This window comes from Melospiza melodia, chromosome 3, assembly GCF_035770615.1.
Source record: "Melospiza melodia melodia isolate bMelMel2 chromosome 3, bMelMel2.pri, whole genome shotgun sequence".
Taxonomy (NCBI): Eukaryota; Metazoa; Chordata; class Aves; order Passeriformes; family Passerellidae; genus Melospiza; species Melospiza melodia.
In genome coordinates this window covers 140429757-140446635 of record NC_086196.1, presented here as the reverse complement: position 1 = coordinate 140446635, position 16879 = coordinate 140429757, and the positions used below count along the sequence as shown (strand labels likewise).

The 16879-nt window shown below is 54.2% G+C and overlaps 2 protein-coding genes across 5 annotated transcripts in view; one reads left to right on the top strand and one right to left on the bottom strand.

Moving 5' to 3' along the window:
- Positions 1-259: 259 nt before the first annotated feature.
- LOC134416571 (low density lipoprotein receptor adapter protein 1-like) lies at positions 260-7247 on the bottom strand. 3 transcript variants are annotated; one of them, XM_063153315.1, is made up of 9 exons: positions 7163-7247; positions 5431-5573; positions 4824-4936; positions 3880-3994; positions 3495-3567; positions 3023-3135; positions 2073-2122; positions 1111-1151; positions 673-948 (listed from the first exon to the last, which is right to left on the bottom strand). In XM_063153315.1, exons 1-9 carry the CDS (start codon positions 7245-7247, stop codon positions 791-793), a joined length of 891 nt encoding a protein of 296 aa, XP_063009385.1. In that variant the 3' UTR covers positions 673-790. The 3 variants fall into 3 exon arrangements, with proteins under 3 accessions (XP_063009384.1, XP_063009385.1, XP_063009386.1); XM_063153316.1 differs by having other exon boundaries at positions 1111-1148; XM_063153314.1 differs by lacking the exon at positions 1111-1151 and having other exon boundaries at positions 260-948.
- A 309-nt stretch (positions 7248-7556) lies between these two features.
- IFT172 (intraflagellar transport 172) overlaps positions 7557-16879 on the top strand; it is a 40169-nt gene continuing 30846 nt past the window's right edge. For both annotated transcript variants that reach the window (XR_010027303.1, XM_063153311.1), the window contains exons 1-10: positions 7557-7628; positions 8053-8196; positions 8311-8423; positions 8902-8941; positions 11491-11556; positions 11942-12021; positions 13332-13419; positions 14252-14466; positions 14558-14681; positions 16265-16360. Coding sequence is in view for 1 of the 2 variants with exons in the window: in XM_063153311.1 (XP_063009381.1) it covers positions 7590-7628; positions 8053-8196; positions 8311-8423; positions 8902-8941; positions 11491-11556; positions 11942-12021; positions 13332-13419; positions 14252-14466; positions 14558-14681; positions 16265-16360 (1005 nt within the window). In the remaining variant the exon portion in view is untranslated. The remainder of the gene's footprint in view (positions 7629-8052; positions 8197-8310; positions 8424-8901; positions 8942-11490; positions 11557-11941; positions 12022-13331; positions 13420-14251; positions 14467-14557; positions 14682-16264; positions 16361-16879) is intronic.

The window sequence follows — 16879 nt, the reverse complement described above, 5'->3', positions numbered from 1 at the left end:
GTCAGTACAGGTGACATTCACAGGTGCTCAAGACACCAGGGCAGCACAGCCTGAACCTGCTCTTCCCAAGTCACAAGGCACCCTGGGCCCTGGCAGCCCTCAGTACAAGGAGGAACTGCTCCCTCAGGGCTTGCAGCCAAGGAAGATGTGGGAGTTCAGGCTCCATGAGCTTGGGGCACAGCAACCCTCACCACAGAGTGCAGGAGACACAGTGCCCTGCATGCTTATGCATGGTGCCTATCCAGCACTCAAATCCAAATGACAACAGTAAAAAACTCAGTTTATTTCTCTCTAAAGGCAGAGCAGCTTTCCTTTAAAAACCAGGTCATTTCACTTGTGAGAGAGTGTGGGGCTGAACTGCAGGGAAAAGGCCTTCATCACACACTGCTCCAGGCCAAGAGCTTTTGCTCCCTGAGGGTGTACACTGCCTGCATCAGGCAGGCTCAGAGCATGCAGGGCAGCCTGCACGGCCTGGCAGTGAGCAGAGCCATGTGTACACTGCCTGCATCAGGCAGGCTCAGAGCATGCAGGGCAGCCTGCACGGCCTGGCAGTGGGCAGAGCAAGGAGCATGGCTGCCCCGCCCCAGCTGGGAGCAGCTGCAGCTCCAGGCGGTTCATGCAGGCGGCACAGGACGAGGAGCAGGTGCTGCAGGCTGTGCACTCCATGGCAGCAGTGCCAGCAGCCCCCGTGCCAGCAGGGCGGTGCCAGGGCGGCGGCAGGCACTGGCTGGCCCAGGTGCAGGCACAGGGTGAATCCTGAGTGGCTGGTCCGTTGTTGCAGAGGTTTGGCTTAGCCCAGGGGAGCACTCGGGCCAGCAGTCCTGGTGCCGGTGCTGGGGGAGCCTCCAGCCCCTCCCAGCCCCGTCCAGCTGTGCGGGGGTGGCCCCAGGTGGCAGCACAGCAGCTGTGCCCGAGGAGAGCTCGATGGGGGCACAAGAGGTATTAATCCTGAAAAGGGAGAGAAAGGAAGACACGCACCATAAGGTGTACAGCTGGGAGCCCAGCACAGCCTGCAAAAGGAAGCAGATGTTCCCAGGCGAGCATCAGCCCCACCTTGCCTTACAGAGGACATGCTGGGGGATGAGCCAGTGCAGCACTGAAGAAACTTACCTGCTGGGCTGTGGAGTCCCCTCCCCAGCTCCTCCATGCTGCTTTGGAAGAGAACACAGCATCCATCATACCCCAAGCATGGCCTCCTGAGAGACACGGCATGCTCACAGCCCTGGCACGGCAGGAATGGCACAGCAGCAGCAGGCACTGGGGGTGCAGAAGGCCCTAAGCCCCTTTGCTACCAAACTCTCCTCCCAGGTCAGCCTGTCCCGAGATTGCAAAGCCATATCTCCTTCCCATCAGGAGCTCCATGTCCAAAGGGCTGTGTTTCATTGGGCTACACATACAGCTCCCGCCTGTGCACACACTGGCTCCCGGCTGACACTGGCTCAAGCCAAGCTCAGACATGCCAGACCCAGCTGGGTGCCCACTGCATGTACATGGAGAACAGCCATGATGGAATGAGCCTCACAGGCCCACCACCCACAGGTCTGCAGACCTGCAGGTTAATCCTCTGCTGCTGGACTGTTCCATCAGCTCCTCCCCAGCACAGCACACACACCATCAAGCTCAGTCCATAGCCCCAGTCCACGCAGAAGTCAGCATGACCCAGCCTCCATCCAGGTCCAACCCCCAGGGAAATCAGTGAGAGAAGAGGGACAAATGAGTCCCCTGTGAGAGGCATGTCTGGACAGGCTGGCCTCATCAAAGACTGGCAGAAACAGAGTAAGAAACATCTCTGGGTGCATTCTGGGGGCCAGCATCTGTACCCCAAATCTCTGCTGCAAAAGCTGGACTGCGTGGTCTGTTCCTCCACCACTCAACCCTCTGTTCACTCGAGCTCTCAGCGGATAGAGGCAGAGAAATACCAGGAAGCTTCCCCCTTGGTTCCATGCAGCTCTCCTCCATGATCCCACCATGCCCACGGCCCGAGCAGCTCCCCTTGCACGGGGCACAGAGAAGGAGACAAGACAGGCTTCATCAGAGAGATCCCTGAATACAAGCAGCAGCTCACCACCTACCCAGACAAGGTTTCACTGACATTATCATCTTCCTCCTCCTCTTCCTCCTCCTGGCAAGCAAACAAACAAAAACCCACCATGACATGCCATTGCACAGGGAGGTCTCTGCCAGGAGTGAGGCTGGGCCCCTGCACAAGACAGTCACTACCAGGCACAGTACAAAGGTTTCCCACAAGCAGTGAGGGACAGACTGGAGTGCTGGGTTGCTAGAACCCTCTGGGCTCGGGCACACAAGGACAGACAGGCTACAGCTCATCCCACATCCCCTCCAGGTGCAAAGCCCCAAACACAAGGTGTGAGCATGGACCATGCTGACAGAGCTGCTGATACAGTGCACCTCTGCCCAGGGACAGTGGTGGGTGGTGGGTGGGCACACCCTGCAGCTGGAGGGGCAGGCAGAGACCACCAGGAGCAGGCTGTGCACAGCTACAACCCCAAGCACTGCCAGGCTGGACTCACACTGGAAGCATGAGGCCAAGGACCAAGCATCCAGAAGTTCCCATATAGGGATGTAGTGAGACCAGTATGACAATGCTCCAAGTGCTGTGGCCATGCAGGAGGTGCAGTGTAGATGGGCTGGGCTGAGCCTTAGCCCAGGCTGGCAGGATGATGATCCAAGGGTCCTCTCCTTCAGAGGCAGCTCTTATCCCAGCCATGACACCAAGTGTGCAGCCCAGGTGCCAGGTCCCTGTGTGACAGGGCCAGCAGAGCAGGGCTGAGGCTGCAGCAGTGCTGGGCCTGACAGCAGAGCTCCTGGAGCACAGACACCAACCAAGGAACTGCCCCTGTGTGAGCACAGTGCACCTCCTCACATCAGACTGCCACGTGCGACAGGGACTGTGCAGGTATCAGCAGGGCTCTGGGAGGAGCAGGGAGCTGCAGAGGGGCACTCTGTCCCTGCCCTAATTGCAGACAGCCCTCAGCACGGGCCTGACTTGCACATACTGTACCCCAAAGTGGTGTGTGAAGGGAGTTCTCCCTGGGGGGGCCGGCTCACGGGCTCTGCCGGCCTCACTGCTCTCCAAGACACATGAAGGGTGAAGGGGCTGATCCTGCCTAGAGCCTGGCACGGGGCAAAAGCAGCAGAGTTAGTGCCTTCAACCTGCAGAAAGCCCAGCTGGGAATGTACAGGCAGGACTGTGGGTGAGGAACAAGGAATCCCTGCTGTGCTGGCAGGAGGGTGCAAACAAAGGTGAGGGGGCACTGCTCAGGCCAGGTACCAGCAGCCCTGAGCTGGGCTACAGCTCAGGCCATGCACAGCAGCTCAGCATAGAGAGCAGCTACACCTCCCAGCCCAGCTGAAGATGGAGGAATGGCAGAGAACACCACCATAGGGACAACATTCTCCCTGCCTGGTGTGTTTCACCAGAGACACTGATTCCAGAGCTATGCAGTGAGATACAACTGAGAAATTCCTCCTACCTGCATGTGCTGCTTCCCAGAGATCCAATGCCATCTGAAAGGCCTGGGCCACAGTCAGAGTCACAGCCTGGGCCTGTGTACATGAAAGAGAGGGAATGCCTGCTTCCACCTGGGCCATCAATGCAGGGTAACATTCAGATGGAAGGCCAGAGCTCAGTTCTGTGTCTGTCTGCCCCTGGGGGCCAGCACCCCCAAGAGCAGACCCTCAGGAGCTGGGACAGGAAAGCCCTTTTGCTCACTGCCTGCCTGTGCAGCACGTGAGCACACCTGATCCCTGGCTCCAAACCCAGCTGAGGCTCTCCCCTTCTCTCGCTGAAGCGGAAGAAAGCAGGACCTTGCTCCCACCCACACCTCATGGAGCCAAGAGCAGAAGGTGAGTGCTTACAATCTTCTTCTTGGGTGAGAGGAAGGCATGGCACTCCAGTGCCCCGCTCTCCTGGCTCTGGGCGACATAAGCAAAGACTTTGTTCTGCAGCTTGTCTGTTGTGCAGTAGGAGATCCTGTGGGCAGAAAGGAGCTGTCAGATGCTGGCATGGCACTTCTGCTGCCCTCCCAGGACATCAGCAAGCACTGCTGACAACCTGAGGCTTTCACCTGCCCAAGCTGACGAGGCAGGCCAAGCCCCCAGCAAGGGCCAGAGGCTGCCTGGTGCCTGCAGTAGGTAGGACATCACTGCATCCACAGGCACTCCCTCCTGTGCCATCCCCGAGTGCCCTGCAGCTTTCTGATGGCCAGCTCCACCCAGTGTGTGAATTCAAGCACTGGGACAAGAGGAGCACAGAAGGGTGGGCGATTGCCTCCCAGGACACAGCTGGGGGCCAGGCAGAGAGATGTCCTGTCTCTGCTCCCCATTTGGCCACCAGACTGCACACTTGCTGCCCCTTACACCCAGCACCCACAGACACCCAACCCAGCCAAAGGACAAGTGGCAGCAGGAGAAATCAACATCAGTTCTCACAGCAAATGCCTTTAGCCTGTCTAATAAGCTGCAGCCAGAAGGGTGGAACCATGGCAGTGGAGGCAGACATGCAGTCCTGTCCTAACTGTGGGGCTTTCCAATCGCAAGCCTCACAATCCTGCTGAATGCCAGAATAGAGAGGCAGGGCACAGGAAGATGATGAACTCAAGAGCACCCAGGACCCTGCCTACACTCAGCCTCAGGCAGTGCTGGGAGCACAGCAGAGAGGGCACAGGCCTCAAGGAGCCAAGGAAAGACCTAAGCTTGAAGGTACTGCTGACACAAGGCCCAGCCCTCCCTGGCTTCTCAAATTCCCATCAGTCTTCAGCTGGCTGCTGGGGAACACCCAGCCCATACCGTGACATGCCCACCTGTAGATGGAGATGTTCTCCACCATCTCCTTAGTGTCTGCATCCTGCAGTGAGATGCCCCTTGGAGACACTGTCAGAATCACCTTCTGAAACTTGCGAGCTCCAACCCGTGCCTGGCAGTGGAAAAACACCAGCAATCTCTGCAAACCTGGCAAGGGTCTTCACCTCAGCCCCTTGCTGGAAGGAGCCCCACAGACTCTGCACAGGACCACTCACTTGGATATTTGCTACAAGGGCTCCTGCTGTAGGATGGGACAGCAGAGCCTGGCAATCAGGCATGCCCTGCACAGAACACTCTTCAAACCTGTTCACCTACTGCCACACACAGAGGGAGGGACAGACCCCACTCCTCCCAGTCCTTCACCCTTCTGTCCGTGCTGTGGCAGGCACAGCTCTGCTCCCAGCCAGGTCCAGGTGTGGGAGCAGGTGGCTGTCCTGCAGGAAGACAGCTTCCCCACAGCACACAGGCAGACACCAGCAGCCTCCTGCATGCCACCCTCCTCTTGGGAAGGGCACAGCCCCTCACTGGAGCTCAGGGCTAGGTCACAGACACTTCCCTGTGCAGGGGCTGGGCTCTGACCCCACACACCAGGGCCCAGGGTCTCACCGTGGCCACGATCCTGCGGATGGCAGCAGCAGCCATGTCTTCTCCTTTTGGTTTTTCTACCAGCGTCATGCCCAGATACTTGAGGGTGAAGCACATCCCCTCAAGCAGTGGCTCCTGCATATCGGCCCAGCTCTCAGGAAGCTCTGCAAAGACAAAAGCCCTTAGATAGAAGCCATGTGCCAGCAGCCCCACAGCTAGTCCTGCCAGAGTCACCCCACCCATGGATCCAGCAGCAGTGTTGCTTTCTGCCCTCAGCAGGAGACTCTCCTGGCTCTGTGACACTCTTATAAGAGGAACAGAAGGAGTGGGCGGTTCACCCTTGAAGCTTTAGTCCTCTAGCCCTGGAAGTCCAGGCTCTGTCAGCACTGACAGACAGCTCCTGCATATCTGCACAGGGCTGCTCTATGCAAAAACCTTGCGTTCCTGGGTCTCACCTGTTTCATTACAAACAAAATGTTCTCTGTAGTGCATTCATTTCAGCCACCTGAGTTGCTGACACACCTGAAGAGCAGCAGCATTCACTGCCACGCTCAGATCAAAATCCTCAGGTTGGCCCACTGTAAGCAAAGCCAAACCCCTTGGCATCTCATCTGCAGCAGCAGGGTGCCAGGGCAGGGGCAGCTCAGTCAGCACTTGTGGTCCCAGCTGGGGTGACTGGGGAGCAACTGCATCACAGACGCTTTGTTAAGAAAGAGATGGGAATTGCCAAAGTATGTACTGTTCACACTAAGCTAATACTTTTCAGGGTTATTTTCACCTCTTCCCTGGGATTTGCTCCCTGAGAATTACTGGCACACTTGCAGAAGGGTCCAACTCGTAATTGGAATAATCTGAACCCACAGGGAAATCAGGAGACCTTATTTGCACAGCATACTCTTCCGCAAGTGACAACTATCAGGGAGGCTGCCTGGGGCCATGCAGGCACCAGTGACCTCCACCCTGGGCACTAGGACCCTGTGTCACTCCAGACTCTGAGGACAGTCCATGTATACCAGGCCTGCCAGGGCAAGTGCTGGTGCTCCAGCAAAGCCTTGGGCAGCTGCTGAGAACAGCCAAACACAGCCCTGCTGTGCCACAGGGTACCTGCAGGGTCACAGGGTTATGGAATCATGGAACAGTTTGGGTGGGAAAGGACATTAAAGTCTATCCAGTTTCACTCCCGCAGGCAGGACACCTTCCACTAGACCAGCTTGCTCCAAGTCCCGTCCAACCCAGCCTTGAACGCTTCCAGGCAAGTGTCATGGGTCGGTCTCGGACCCTGCCAGGCCGCAGAGAGCAGGGGCTGGCCTGGCACGCTGGCACAGAGCCAGGCGTGGCAGCCCGAGGCGCCCGAGGAGCTCCCCGGGGCAGTGCAGCGTGTTCCAGCGCCTGGCACGGCCGCCCAGGCCCGCCAGCCCCCGGCGCGGGCGGCCTCGATTCACAAGTGGGGCAGGAGGCGCCAGCGCGGGGAGCGGGGCAGGGAGAGCTCGGCCAGGAGCGGCAGCGCTCGGTGCCCCGGCCGGCAGCGCTCCGGCCCCTGCGGCCGCACCCCCGCTCCCCTAACCCGACTGACCCGACTAACCCGACTGCACCGACTGCCGCTACGGCCGCTCCGGCCCCAGCCCTCCCGGCCCCTCCGACTGCCCGGCAGCAGGCAGGGGCCCCATTCCGAGCCCGACTGCGCCGAGCTGCGGGCTCCCCGCCCGGAGCGATGCCCGGGCCCGGCCCCGCGCCCGCACCCGTCCGCACTCACTGCGCCGCCGGCGGAGACCCAGACCGTGCCGGGCGAGGCGCGGGCTCCGCAGCACGGCGCGCCCCGCCGCCCGCAGCGCCTCCATGGCGGAGCCGGGATCGAGCCGAGCCGATCCCTCCCGGTGTGCGGGGGCCGGTCCCGCGGGCTCGAGCCGAGCCGAGCCGATCCCTGCCGGTGCGCGGGGGGCCGGTCCCGCGAGTTCGAGCCGAGCCGAGCCGAGCCGAGCCGAGCCGAGCCGAGCCGAGCCGAGCCCTGCCGGTGCGCGGGGGGCCGGTCCCGCGGGCTCGACGCGCTCGCGTCAGCGCGGCGGAGGCGGCGGCGTTGCCACGGCAGCGGGGGCGGGGCGAGGCGGGCTCCGCGGCGGCGGCGGCGGCGGAGCGGGCCCGTGGGACCCTGTGGGACCGGCCCGGGCCCGGCGGAGGGCGCGATGCAGCTGCGGCACGTGCGGACCCTGCTGGCCCCTCAGGTCGGACAGGGCCGGGCTGGGGGGGATCGGGCCGCGGGGGAGCGGGCCGGGCCAGGCCGGGTCGGGCAGAGCGGCCCTGACGCTCTGGGGCGCGTAGCGGCGACCCTGAGGCTGTAGTGTGACTGCTGAGCCGAGTGTGCCCGCTAAGCCCTGTGTGCCCGCTGGGGCTCGGTGTGTGCCCGCTAAGCCGTGTGTGCCCGCTGAGCTCTGTGTGCCCGCTGAGTCGTGCGTGCCCGCTGGGCTCGCTGTGTGCCCGCTGGTGCTCGGTGTGTGCCCGCTAAGCCGTGTGTGCCTGCTGGGGCTCGCTGAGCCGTGTGTGCCCACCGAGCCGTGTGTGCCCGCTGGGGCTCGTTGTGTGCCCGCTGAGCCATCCTGTGTGTGCCCGCTGAGCCGTGTGTGCCCGCTGAGCCGTGTTTGCCTACAGGATGGGACGGCGCGGGTGACCTGCATGGCCTGGTCCGCCAGCAGTGCCCGCTTCGCCGTGTGCACTGCGGAGCGCGTGGTGCTGCTCTACGATGAGCAGGGCGAGCGGCGCGACAAGTTCTCCACCAAGCCGGCGGACGCCAAGGTGAGCGGGGCCGGGCCGGCCTGGGCATGGGCCGGGCATGGGCCGGGCATGGGCCGGGCAGCGCTGGGGCAGGCAGGGGCAGCCTCCCCACAGTCACACCGAGCCTCTCTGCAGTACGGCAGGAAGAGCTACGTGGTCAAAGGCATGGCCTTCTCCCCGGACTCCACTAAACTGGCCATCGGGCAGACGGACAACGTTGTCTATGTGTACAGGATCGGCGAGGAGTGGTGAGTGTGCAGTGGGGTCCAGCATGCTCCGTTCTTAGCCTGATCCTCACCCTGGCACACGCTGCAGTGCCCATCACCCGGCCCCAGGGAGCCATACAGGTGTCCGTGGGGAGCAGCAGGTGAGGTTTCCTTGGCAGGGCCCTTATGGAGCTCGGGCTGTGCATGCAGCTAGCTGGAGCCAGTGTTGCCATCATGTGTCGCAGCTGTGCAGCGATGGCACGCTGGCCCAGTGCAGCCTCATCTGCTGGCAGGAGTTGTGCTAACGGTACTCAGAAGGGCAGTTCATCAGGAGTTTGGAAGCTCCTGATGAACTCTAGGGGTCTTTTTTGGTTTTTTGCCTAAAGTTGTGATAGACTAGCAGCACACAAAATTTCAATGGACTGTGTTTGGCAATATCAAACCAGACTGGGTATAAACAGTAGGGTGATCAGAATGTTTAGGGTTGCTGATAGTAATTTTTGTTTCTGTTTTTCTGTAGGGGTGACAAGAAGGTGATATGCAACAAGTTCATCCAAACGGTGAGACCCAGACTTCTGTTTGACTTCATTTTCTCCAGCATGTGTAGGAAAAGACAATGAGAGGTCTCTCTGCTCATAGTCACAGGTGTACTTGGCCAAACTGTACTTGGCCTTTAAAGAATCTCTAAATTCTGAGGCACATATTGCTCATCAAGCTTCAGAGGTGTCCTAATGCCTGCGTACAATGGACTAAATTGTTGAACGATCAATGCAGTCAGTTACAAAACTTTAGGGACTACTTTAGGCATCAATGGACAGACTGTTTTAAGGGAGTTGAAAGGGAAAGATATGCAACACTCAGAGCCCAACTATTTTTCCCAGGTTTGCAGTTCTAAACTCCAAGATGCCTTATTAAGCAAAATGTAAAGTGTGCAGAATTCAAACTGTGCAATTTCCACATGCTCAATTGCCTCAGGTTTATGATTTCTGCCCGGTTTGCTCCTTGGCCACCTCTGTGTTGTGCTGCTCTGGCCTGGCCTGCCTGTGTCACAGAGCAGCCTGCCCAGTAGGTGTTTGCCAAGGCTTGCCCTGAGATCTGGCTGGAAAAGGCAAAGGTGTTATGAATTCCTTGCACAGAAAGCCATCAGAGTGAGAAAATACAGTGCACTGACTGCTTCTGCCTTCAGAGGCAAAAGTCCAGCAGCTGCCCCAGGCTTTCCAGGGAAGTGCCATCACCACATAGTCTCTGTGTCACCAAGAAAGTTCTCTGCAGGGTAGAAGGTAGGAGGAATCATCCTTCATGTCCAAATCTCAGAAGACATAGACAGAGCTGCTCCAGGTGGAGTTGCTGGAGTCTGTGCCAGGCTTTCTCAAGCTGTCTCTCAGGTGAAGGGTGGCCTCAGCCTCTGGGTGGAAAGCTTTCATCTCAGGGTTGGGTCATGGCCTGCCCCTGTGGCTGCTCTGACTGCTGCAGGGAGCCTGGGGAGTTCTGTGTCTGTGGCAGGAAAGCTGCTTGCTGCTCAGCCTCTGTTTTGTCTGCAGTTGAGCTGCTGCACTGAGTGGTCATGAGAATAGTGTCATGAGGAAAAGATAGCAACAGGGCCTTGGTGTCCATTTGTCCCTTTGCTGAGCAGGGTGGCCATCCCAGGTGTGGGCACATTTAGCCTCCCTGCAGAGCTCTTTCCTTGTGTGCTGCTTGCTGCCTGCCCCTCCAGCTGCCAGCCCAGGGGGCTCTGCTCACCTCTCACAAGCTCAGATGCTGTGCAGGGCACATGTACAGGATTTTGTATTCTTAATGTAGAAATTCTGTATTTTTTTTCTCTCATTTCTCATTTCCCCATGCCTTTTCTATCATTTGTAACACATTAAATCCTTTATTTTTTTCTGATGCTGTTTGTCTGGGGGTTTACTACTGTGTCTGGCTTTCTCCTGTAACTAAGTACTGTTATTTACAAATTTTTGAAATGTTCAGTCAATATGAGAGGTCATTTATTGAGTCTTTTCCCTCTCCTGCCTCTGGGCCCTCTCACACACACAGTGATCCCAGTGTGTGCTCACACTGGCAAGCCAAGCCTCCTGCAGAGGGCCAGGAGGACAAACAATGAGCACATCACCACTGTGTGAGGCTTGTTCCCAAGCTTCTGTTGTGTTAGAGTGGAAAATAAGCCTGACAGATAATGGGGGAAACACAAATTCCTGGGAAACAGGGGTAATGAAAATGGGTCTTGGTCATTTAAATTGTGAACAGTTTGGTTACCTTGAGACATTTTGCTGTCTGATTGTAGCTGTGTTTGCTGATGTGAATGATCAGAGCAGGGATGGAAGATGCGATAAATAAATGAGGAATGAACAAATGCTGAAATGTATCTTAAGCAGTCCCACGTGCTTAAAATGGACAGAGAGCCAGTGAGGCTGGTGCTGTTGGCAAACACCATCCGTCTTACTGACTGAAGTTCTGCAGGGTTGATGTGAAGGGCTTTCCTAAACTTTCTTGGCCCTCTCTTACAGTTGGATTTTGTGGTCAGCTTTGTTCATTCTGACTCCACCTCAGGTTTTGAGAATACCTTTGGTTTGGATTTAATGAGCCTGTTTCTACCTGGCCCACTTGGAGCATCTAATAACCATCTTACTCGTCAATGAAAAAATAAACACTATTTCTTATTCATCAAATAAAGATCCAATGGACAAGTGTTCTCATAGCTATTACAGAAGTTGTCACAGTGAAATAATTTTTATATTTTATACTTGTTGCAAAAAACCTTTTAAAACAGCCATGATTTTATGCATTCACCAATAGCATGTGGCAAGCCAAGCACTGCTCACTAAGTAGTACTCACAAAAGAGCTCCAAACTGAACACATCCCTGTAACTTTCTTGCCCTCCCATAGTCCTCCTGTGCTCAGTTACTTTGCCCCAGCTCTCTTTTGTCTAGTTTGAGCTTCAGCATGAAGTAAGGTTTGTCCAGTATCTTCAGCTAGTGTAAGGCCTGTCCACATGCCCCATCTGTCCTGCCTGAACAGTGTCTGTTCATGAACTGTTTTAGGTGGCAGTGGGGCAGGGAGCTGGGTAGGGTGGAGCTCTCACCTCTCTTTTCACCTCCTCCTTTGCAGAGTGCTGTGACCTGCTTATTGTGGCCGGCAGAGAATATCATTGTCTTTGGTCTTGCTGAAGGAAAGGTAGAGAAACTTGTTGTTTGTGTGACTTTCTTTCCCTTGTGGGGGCTGTCAGGGTCTGCCAGTGGCTGTGCTGGGGGGTAGGAGCCATCCCTGGGTGCCCCAGTAACAGCAACAGAGGGATTACACTGTGGACTCAAATTTTCTGGTTCACAGTTAGTCCCTGGAGGTTCTACTGGATCTCTTGGATCTTTTGGATCCAAACTTTTCTAGAAATGTAGGAATGTGACTCCAGCTATTCCTCTTCTATAACATACTGGGAGTCAGTGAGCTTCCTGTGATTTCTTTCCGTGATAGTGAACAAGGAAACCTCTGGGAGCATCACTTACACTGGGGGAGATCCACATTCTACTGATGACCGCAGCACTGCTCATTTTCTCTTTCTCAGGTTCGTTTAGCAAATACAAAGAACAACAAGTCTTCCACTATCTATGGGACAGATTCCTACGTGGTCTCACTAACTTCCAAGTGAGTGTGGCATTGTTTTGTCCTGCCCTGCTTCGGCTCAGTCTCACCCCTGCTGCTGGCTCAGCATAACAGGGACCAGGGTGGGAGCTTGCCAGTGTTCTCTTGCTGTCACTTTGTTCTCAAGATAATAGCATACTGTGCTCTCCAGAAGGAATTCCTTCCTAAAAACCTGGTACCTGGCTGTGCCACACGGGCAGTGCCACTGACTGTGCCCACTGGCTGTGCCACACGGGCAGTCTGGTTGTTCTTCAAACACAGTAGAGGATGAAAGTCTCCACAAGCTTACTAATATTCATTGATGTATTTGAATCTGTGACTTTATAAGGATTACATTTGTCAGCTTCATCTAAGTAGTAACTAACATTAATCATGTTTAAGGGCTAAAAAAAGTATCATCATTCTGCCAGATAAAACCTTTGACAAGACTGTAATTAGGAAAATAACCATAAAGTGCAATTTATGGTTATTTTGAAATGAATTTATAATAGATTTATAAAAATATTTCATTTATAAATGAAATCTTCATTAATAAGATTTCATTTAAACTACTTTAGTATTCTTTACCTAAAAATTAAGATGTGTCACGGTCCTAGGAGTGGAATTTTCACTAAATGCTGTCATTCTGGTGACAGGTACATGATTGCTGGATTGCTACAGTGTCCATAGAATTTGTTTCTGTTCTTGAATCTTCTAATCATCACTAAAAGAATTTGTTTCTGTTCTTGAATCTTCTAATCATCACTAAAAAGTGTTTCTCTGGGTACAAAACCAACAGTTTTTTGGCCTGTTTCTTTTTCTTTGCTCTCTTCTCCCTGCTTGTGTCGAGAAGCACAAGACATCAATGCTATAAAAAATGGACTTGGGCGTGGAGTTTTTGCCCAGGTGTTTTTTTGCCTACATTGTGTTTCTTTTAGGGATTCCCAGTATCATTATACCCAGCCTCACTTCTGGAGCAGTTCCAGTGCAAGAGCTGTTTGATGTGCATTGCTGTAAGCACTTGTGAGCACAGTCATTATTCCACTGAATAATTCCACTAGCTTCTGGGTTTTAGTGATACAGAAAGTTTTTTATTGTGATTTTACATGATAAAGACACTTAACTGGTCACTCTCCTTTCCACTCTGGGTTCTTTTGTCTGCTCTCTTTTTACAGGCACTGGCACAGGTACTTGATATTTGTCTTGTCTTTGGGGAAGGTTCCTTTGATGAGGAACATCAACCATGACCCTGGGAGTGGCTGCTCTGGGCAGGGATATGAGTGTGAAAGTGCAAGTGTTCCTGTAACATTGCATCATTCTGTGTTTTTCTGCAGTGTGTCGGGGAAAGGAATCCTGTCTGGCCATGCAGATGGAACCATTGTGCGCTTCTTCTTTGATGATGAGGGCTCAGGTGAATCACAGGTACCAAAGATCCTTCCCAGTGAGCAGAGTTTCTATTTGCACAGCCTGCTTCCCAGCTCCAGAGCTCTGGAAAGGGATCAGGCTGTGGAGAGAGTGCAAGTCTGGAGAGGAGCTGCAGGCTGTGCTTGCTAGCAAGGGTTTTGGGAAGCTCTGATGGAGGCAGAACAGTGATTAGATGCTTTGGAATACACTGAGGGCAGTGCTAAGGGGGGAATTAATGTTTTTGTGTATGAGGCATAAGGGTTTTCAGGTGTCTGGAAAGATCTGATGTTCAAGTGTCCAGGAAAATGATGCTTGAAGAGGTAGGGTTCCATGGAGTGGCTACTATTGCCCCACACTTAGTAGGGTGTAGTTACCACAGTTAATGTTGACTGTCAGGCTCAGATTTTGTCCTTGGACACCCAGCATTTCTCCTGAGCCTCCCACTCCTCTATGCCAGGAGTCTCTCTGTGTTTCAGGCTGTGGTGAAGGGGATGCTGTTCTCAGATCTTTTGTCTCCAGCTGAAGCAGTTTGAGCATGGCTGCTCTTTGTCATGCTATCATGAAGATCCATCTATACTCTGTTGTGTGGGGAGTTCAGTCTCAGTCTAGTTAATGGTATCAGTGTTCTTACTGGCATTACAATTTTTCTCACACAGCTGATGAATGTAATAGTTGATAAATCTCTCAGTTCTGGTTTGTCTTCCTACAGACTAGGCAGGCAGACAGAGCTGCCCCCATGGACTGGGCTTTGCAGAAGGTGCCATACTGGTCCCCACTGGGATAGCTGAGCACAGAGGCCAGCTGGGAGCTGGGGCCGTTCAGGTGTTGAGGGTGTTCTTGTCTGTTGTAGGGTAAGCTGGCAGTGCATCCCTGTCCTCCTTACGCCCTCGCCTGGGCCTCCAGCAGCATTGTGGCTGCAGGCTGTGACAAGAAGATTGTCGCTTACGGGAGGGAGGGCAGCGTGATCCAAACCTTCGACTACAGCCGGGACTCGTCAGAGAAGGAGTTCACCACAGCAGCCACCAGTCCCAGCGGCCAGTCCATTGTCCTGGGCAGCTATGACAGGTACCATGGACCTGACAGAGAATTCTCTTTGTAGTCCTTCCTTTGGCAGCCATAGACAGTTTTTAATGTCACTCTGATCTCTCTCTCCCAGGTTACGGGTTCTGAACTGGAGCCCGCGCCGCAGTGCCTGGGAGGAAGGCAAGCCCAAAGAAATAGCTCACCTGTACACCATCACAGCTCTGGCATGGAAGAGGGATGGCTCACGGATCTGTGCGGTTTGTGTCGTCAGCCAGGAGGCCTGAGCCCTCCAGGGTCCCACCAGGGGGATGTTTGTGCATGGGAGCAACTTGGTGTGCTCAGAGGGGGGCTTTGGACATGGTCATGCTGTGTGGGCACAGCTCACCCAGGCTTTGGACATGGTCATCCTGGTTACCTTACCCAGGGGGAGGCTTTGGACATGGCCATGCTGTGTGGGCACAGCTCATCCCAGGGGGAGGCTTTGGACATGGCCATCCTATGTGGGCACAGCTCATCCCAGAGGGAGGCTTTGGACATGGCCATCCTATGTGGGCACAGCTCACCCAGGGGGAGGCTTTGGACATGGTCATCCTGGTTACCTTACCCAGGGGGAGGCTTTGGACATGGCCATGCTGTGTGGGCACAGCTCATCCCAGAGGGAGGCTTTGGACATGGCCATCCTATGTGGGCACAGCTCACCCAGGGGGAGGCTTTGGACATGGTCATGCTGTGTGGGCACAGCTCACCCAGGGGGAGGCTTTGGACATGGTCATGCTGTGTGGGCACAGCTCACCCAGGCTTTGGACATGGTCATACTGTGCGGGCACAGCTCACCCAGGGGGAGGCTTTGGACATGGTCATCCTGGTGTGGGCACACCTCACCTGGGTTGCAGGGCAGACACTGGGGCCGGGACCTTGTGCTGGGTTCCTGCTGCAGTCAGGTGTGCCAGTGTGGAGCTGCAGAATCTTCTGCATGCTGTTGTGGTGGCTGACTGGGTGCAGCAGCCCTTGTCTTTTCTCAGGAGCCTGATAAGGTCAGCACAGCTTCTGCAGAGCAGTCTCAGGAGCATTCTTTCCTCTGGGCACTCATGAGAAGCAGTATACAAACTGACCTGCTCATCACATTCTGTGTTTCTGTGCTGTATTTTCAGTTCAGCCTTCTCTTTCTTTGACCTTTAGCCATCAAGCCTTAATCTGCCTTTCTCTAAAGTTAGATTATTCCTTAAATCCCTTTAAATTGATCTTTCTGCATCTTTTCTGTAGTAAGTTGACTAACTTCAAACACTTAAATTATTTATGAATGATGTTATTTATGACTTTTCCTTATTAGTTTCTTGTGGTTTTCTGTTAAACAATCAAGAATCCTTGAAATGTTTTCAGACCAAGAATTATTGATCATGTGAATAAATATTTTCAGAAAAGGGGAAGGGGCTAAGGAATAGGAGATCAGTGGAAAGAAGGGGGATGTTATAAAGAAAGAAAGAAAGGTGAAAGGATTCTTCTGGAAGGAAGGCTGGGAGGCTGGGAGACGGAGAAGTGGGAAACTGAGACGAACAATGGGAAAGATGAGGATAAAGGTGGTTTTTAACCCCGCCTCCTCCCATCCCAGATTCATGCCAGCATTTGGTAATCTTCATTTTTCTGAGAATGGCTCCATCTTTCTGTTGTCTAAAGAAAGTCAAAGTAGGGCTGTTCCTCCTACATGTGGGTGCTTGTGCCTTGTTTTCCAGAGCAGCTGGGACTGGTGTGTTTGTGTCTGACCTCTGATCCCCTTCATGTAAGCAGGGTCTGGAATCATCCTCCTTAACAGAGGTCACTGACTGTGTGTTTTCATCCCCAGGGTACGCTGTGTGGAGGAGTTGAACAGTTTGACTGCTGCCTTCGCAAAACCATTTACAAAAATAAATTTGAAATGACATATGTGGGACCAAGCCAGGTAAGAGACTATCTAATGAGGTATGAAAATGGGATGTTTGCCAGAAATGGGCATGTTTGGAGTTGTGCACCAATGGTTTGTTCATACCAACTTGTTGAGAAAGGCATAGGGGATATGCCTGGAACAGGGCTAAGGTTGGGTGGGAATTGGATAGCATAAGAGACCATGGAGTTCATTTCCTGCCTTGTGAATTTTTGTGAGGTACCTCCATGTCAGGTGCAGACTTCTGAAGTGATTTCATTTCAGCCAAATTGACCTTGTTCAGAATGTGGCAGTAAGGGTGAACTGGCAGCCTGGGCAGCCCTGTGCAGTCAGGGAAGAGAGTACAGGACTCTGCAAAGGAGGCTCATCCTTGGGGGCCTGAATGGCTCTCTGGTTAGGCCAGTAACTTGTGAATGGCAGAGGTAAGAATCCCACATGTCTACTACAGCTGTCATCCTATGCAAAAGGAATGGTAAGGATTGTAAAAAAAGCAGAGGGAATTGATGGGGATATCTAAATATCCTGGTATCATCTGTT

What these genes read in the sequence shown, in the direction of transcription:
- LOC134416571 (XM_063153314.1), bottom strand. Translation starts at nt 7,247, where the DNA reads ATGGAGGCGCTGCGGGCGGCGGGGCGCGCCGTGCTGCGGAGCCCGCGC. An exon ending in GGGTCTCCGCCGGCGGCGCA is followed by an intron (nt 5,574 to 7,162) that starts GTGAGTGCGGAC and finishes TTGTCTTTGCAG; the next exon opens with AGCTTCCTGAGAGCTGGGCC. An exon ending in TCCGCAGGATCGTGGCCACG is followed by an intron (nt 4,937 to 5,430) that starts GTGAGACCCTGG and finishes TTCCACTGCCAG; the next exon opens with GCACGGGTTGGAGCTCGCAA.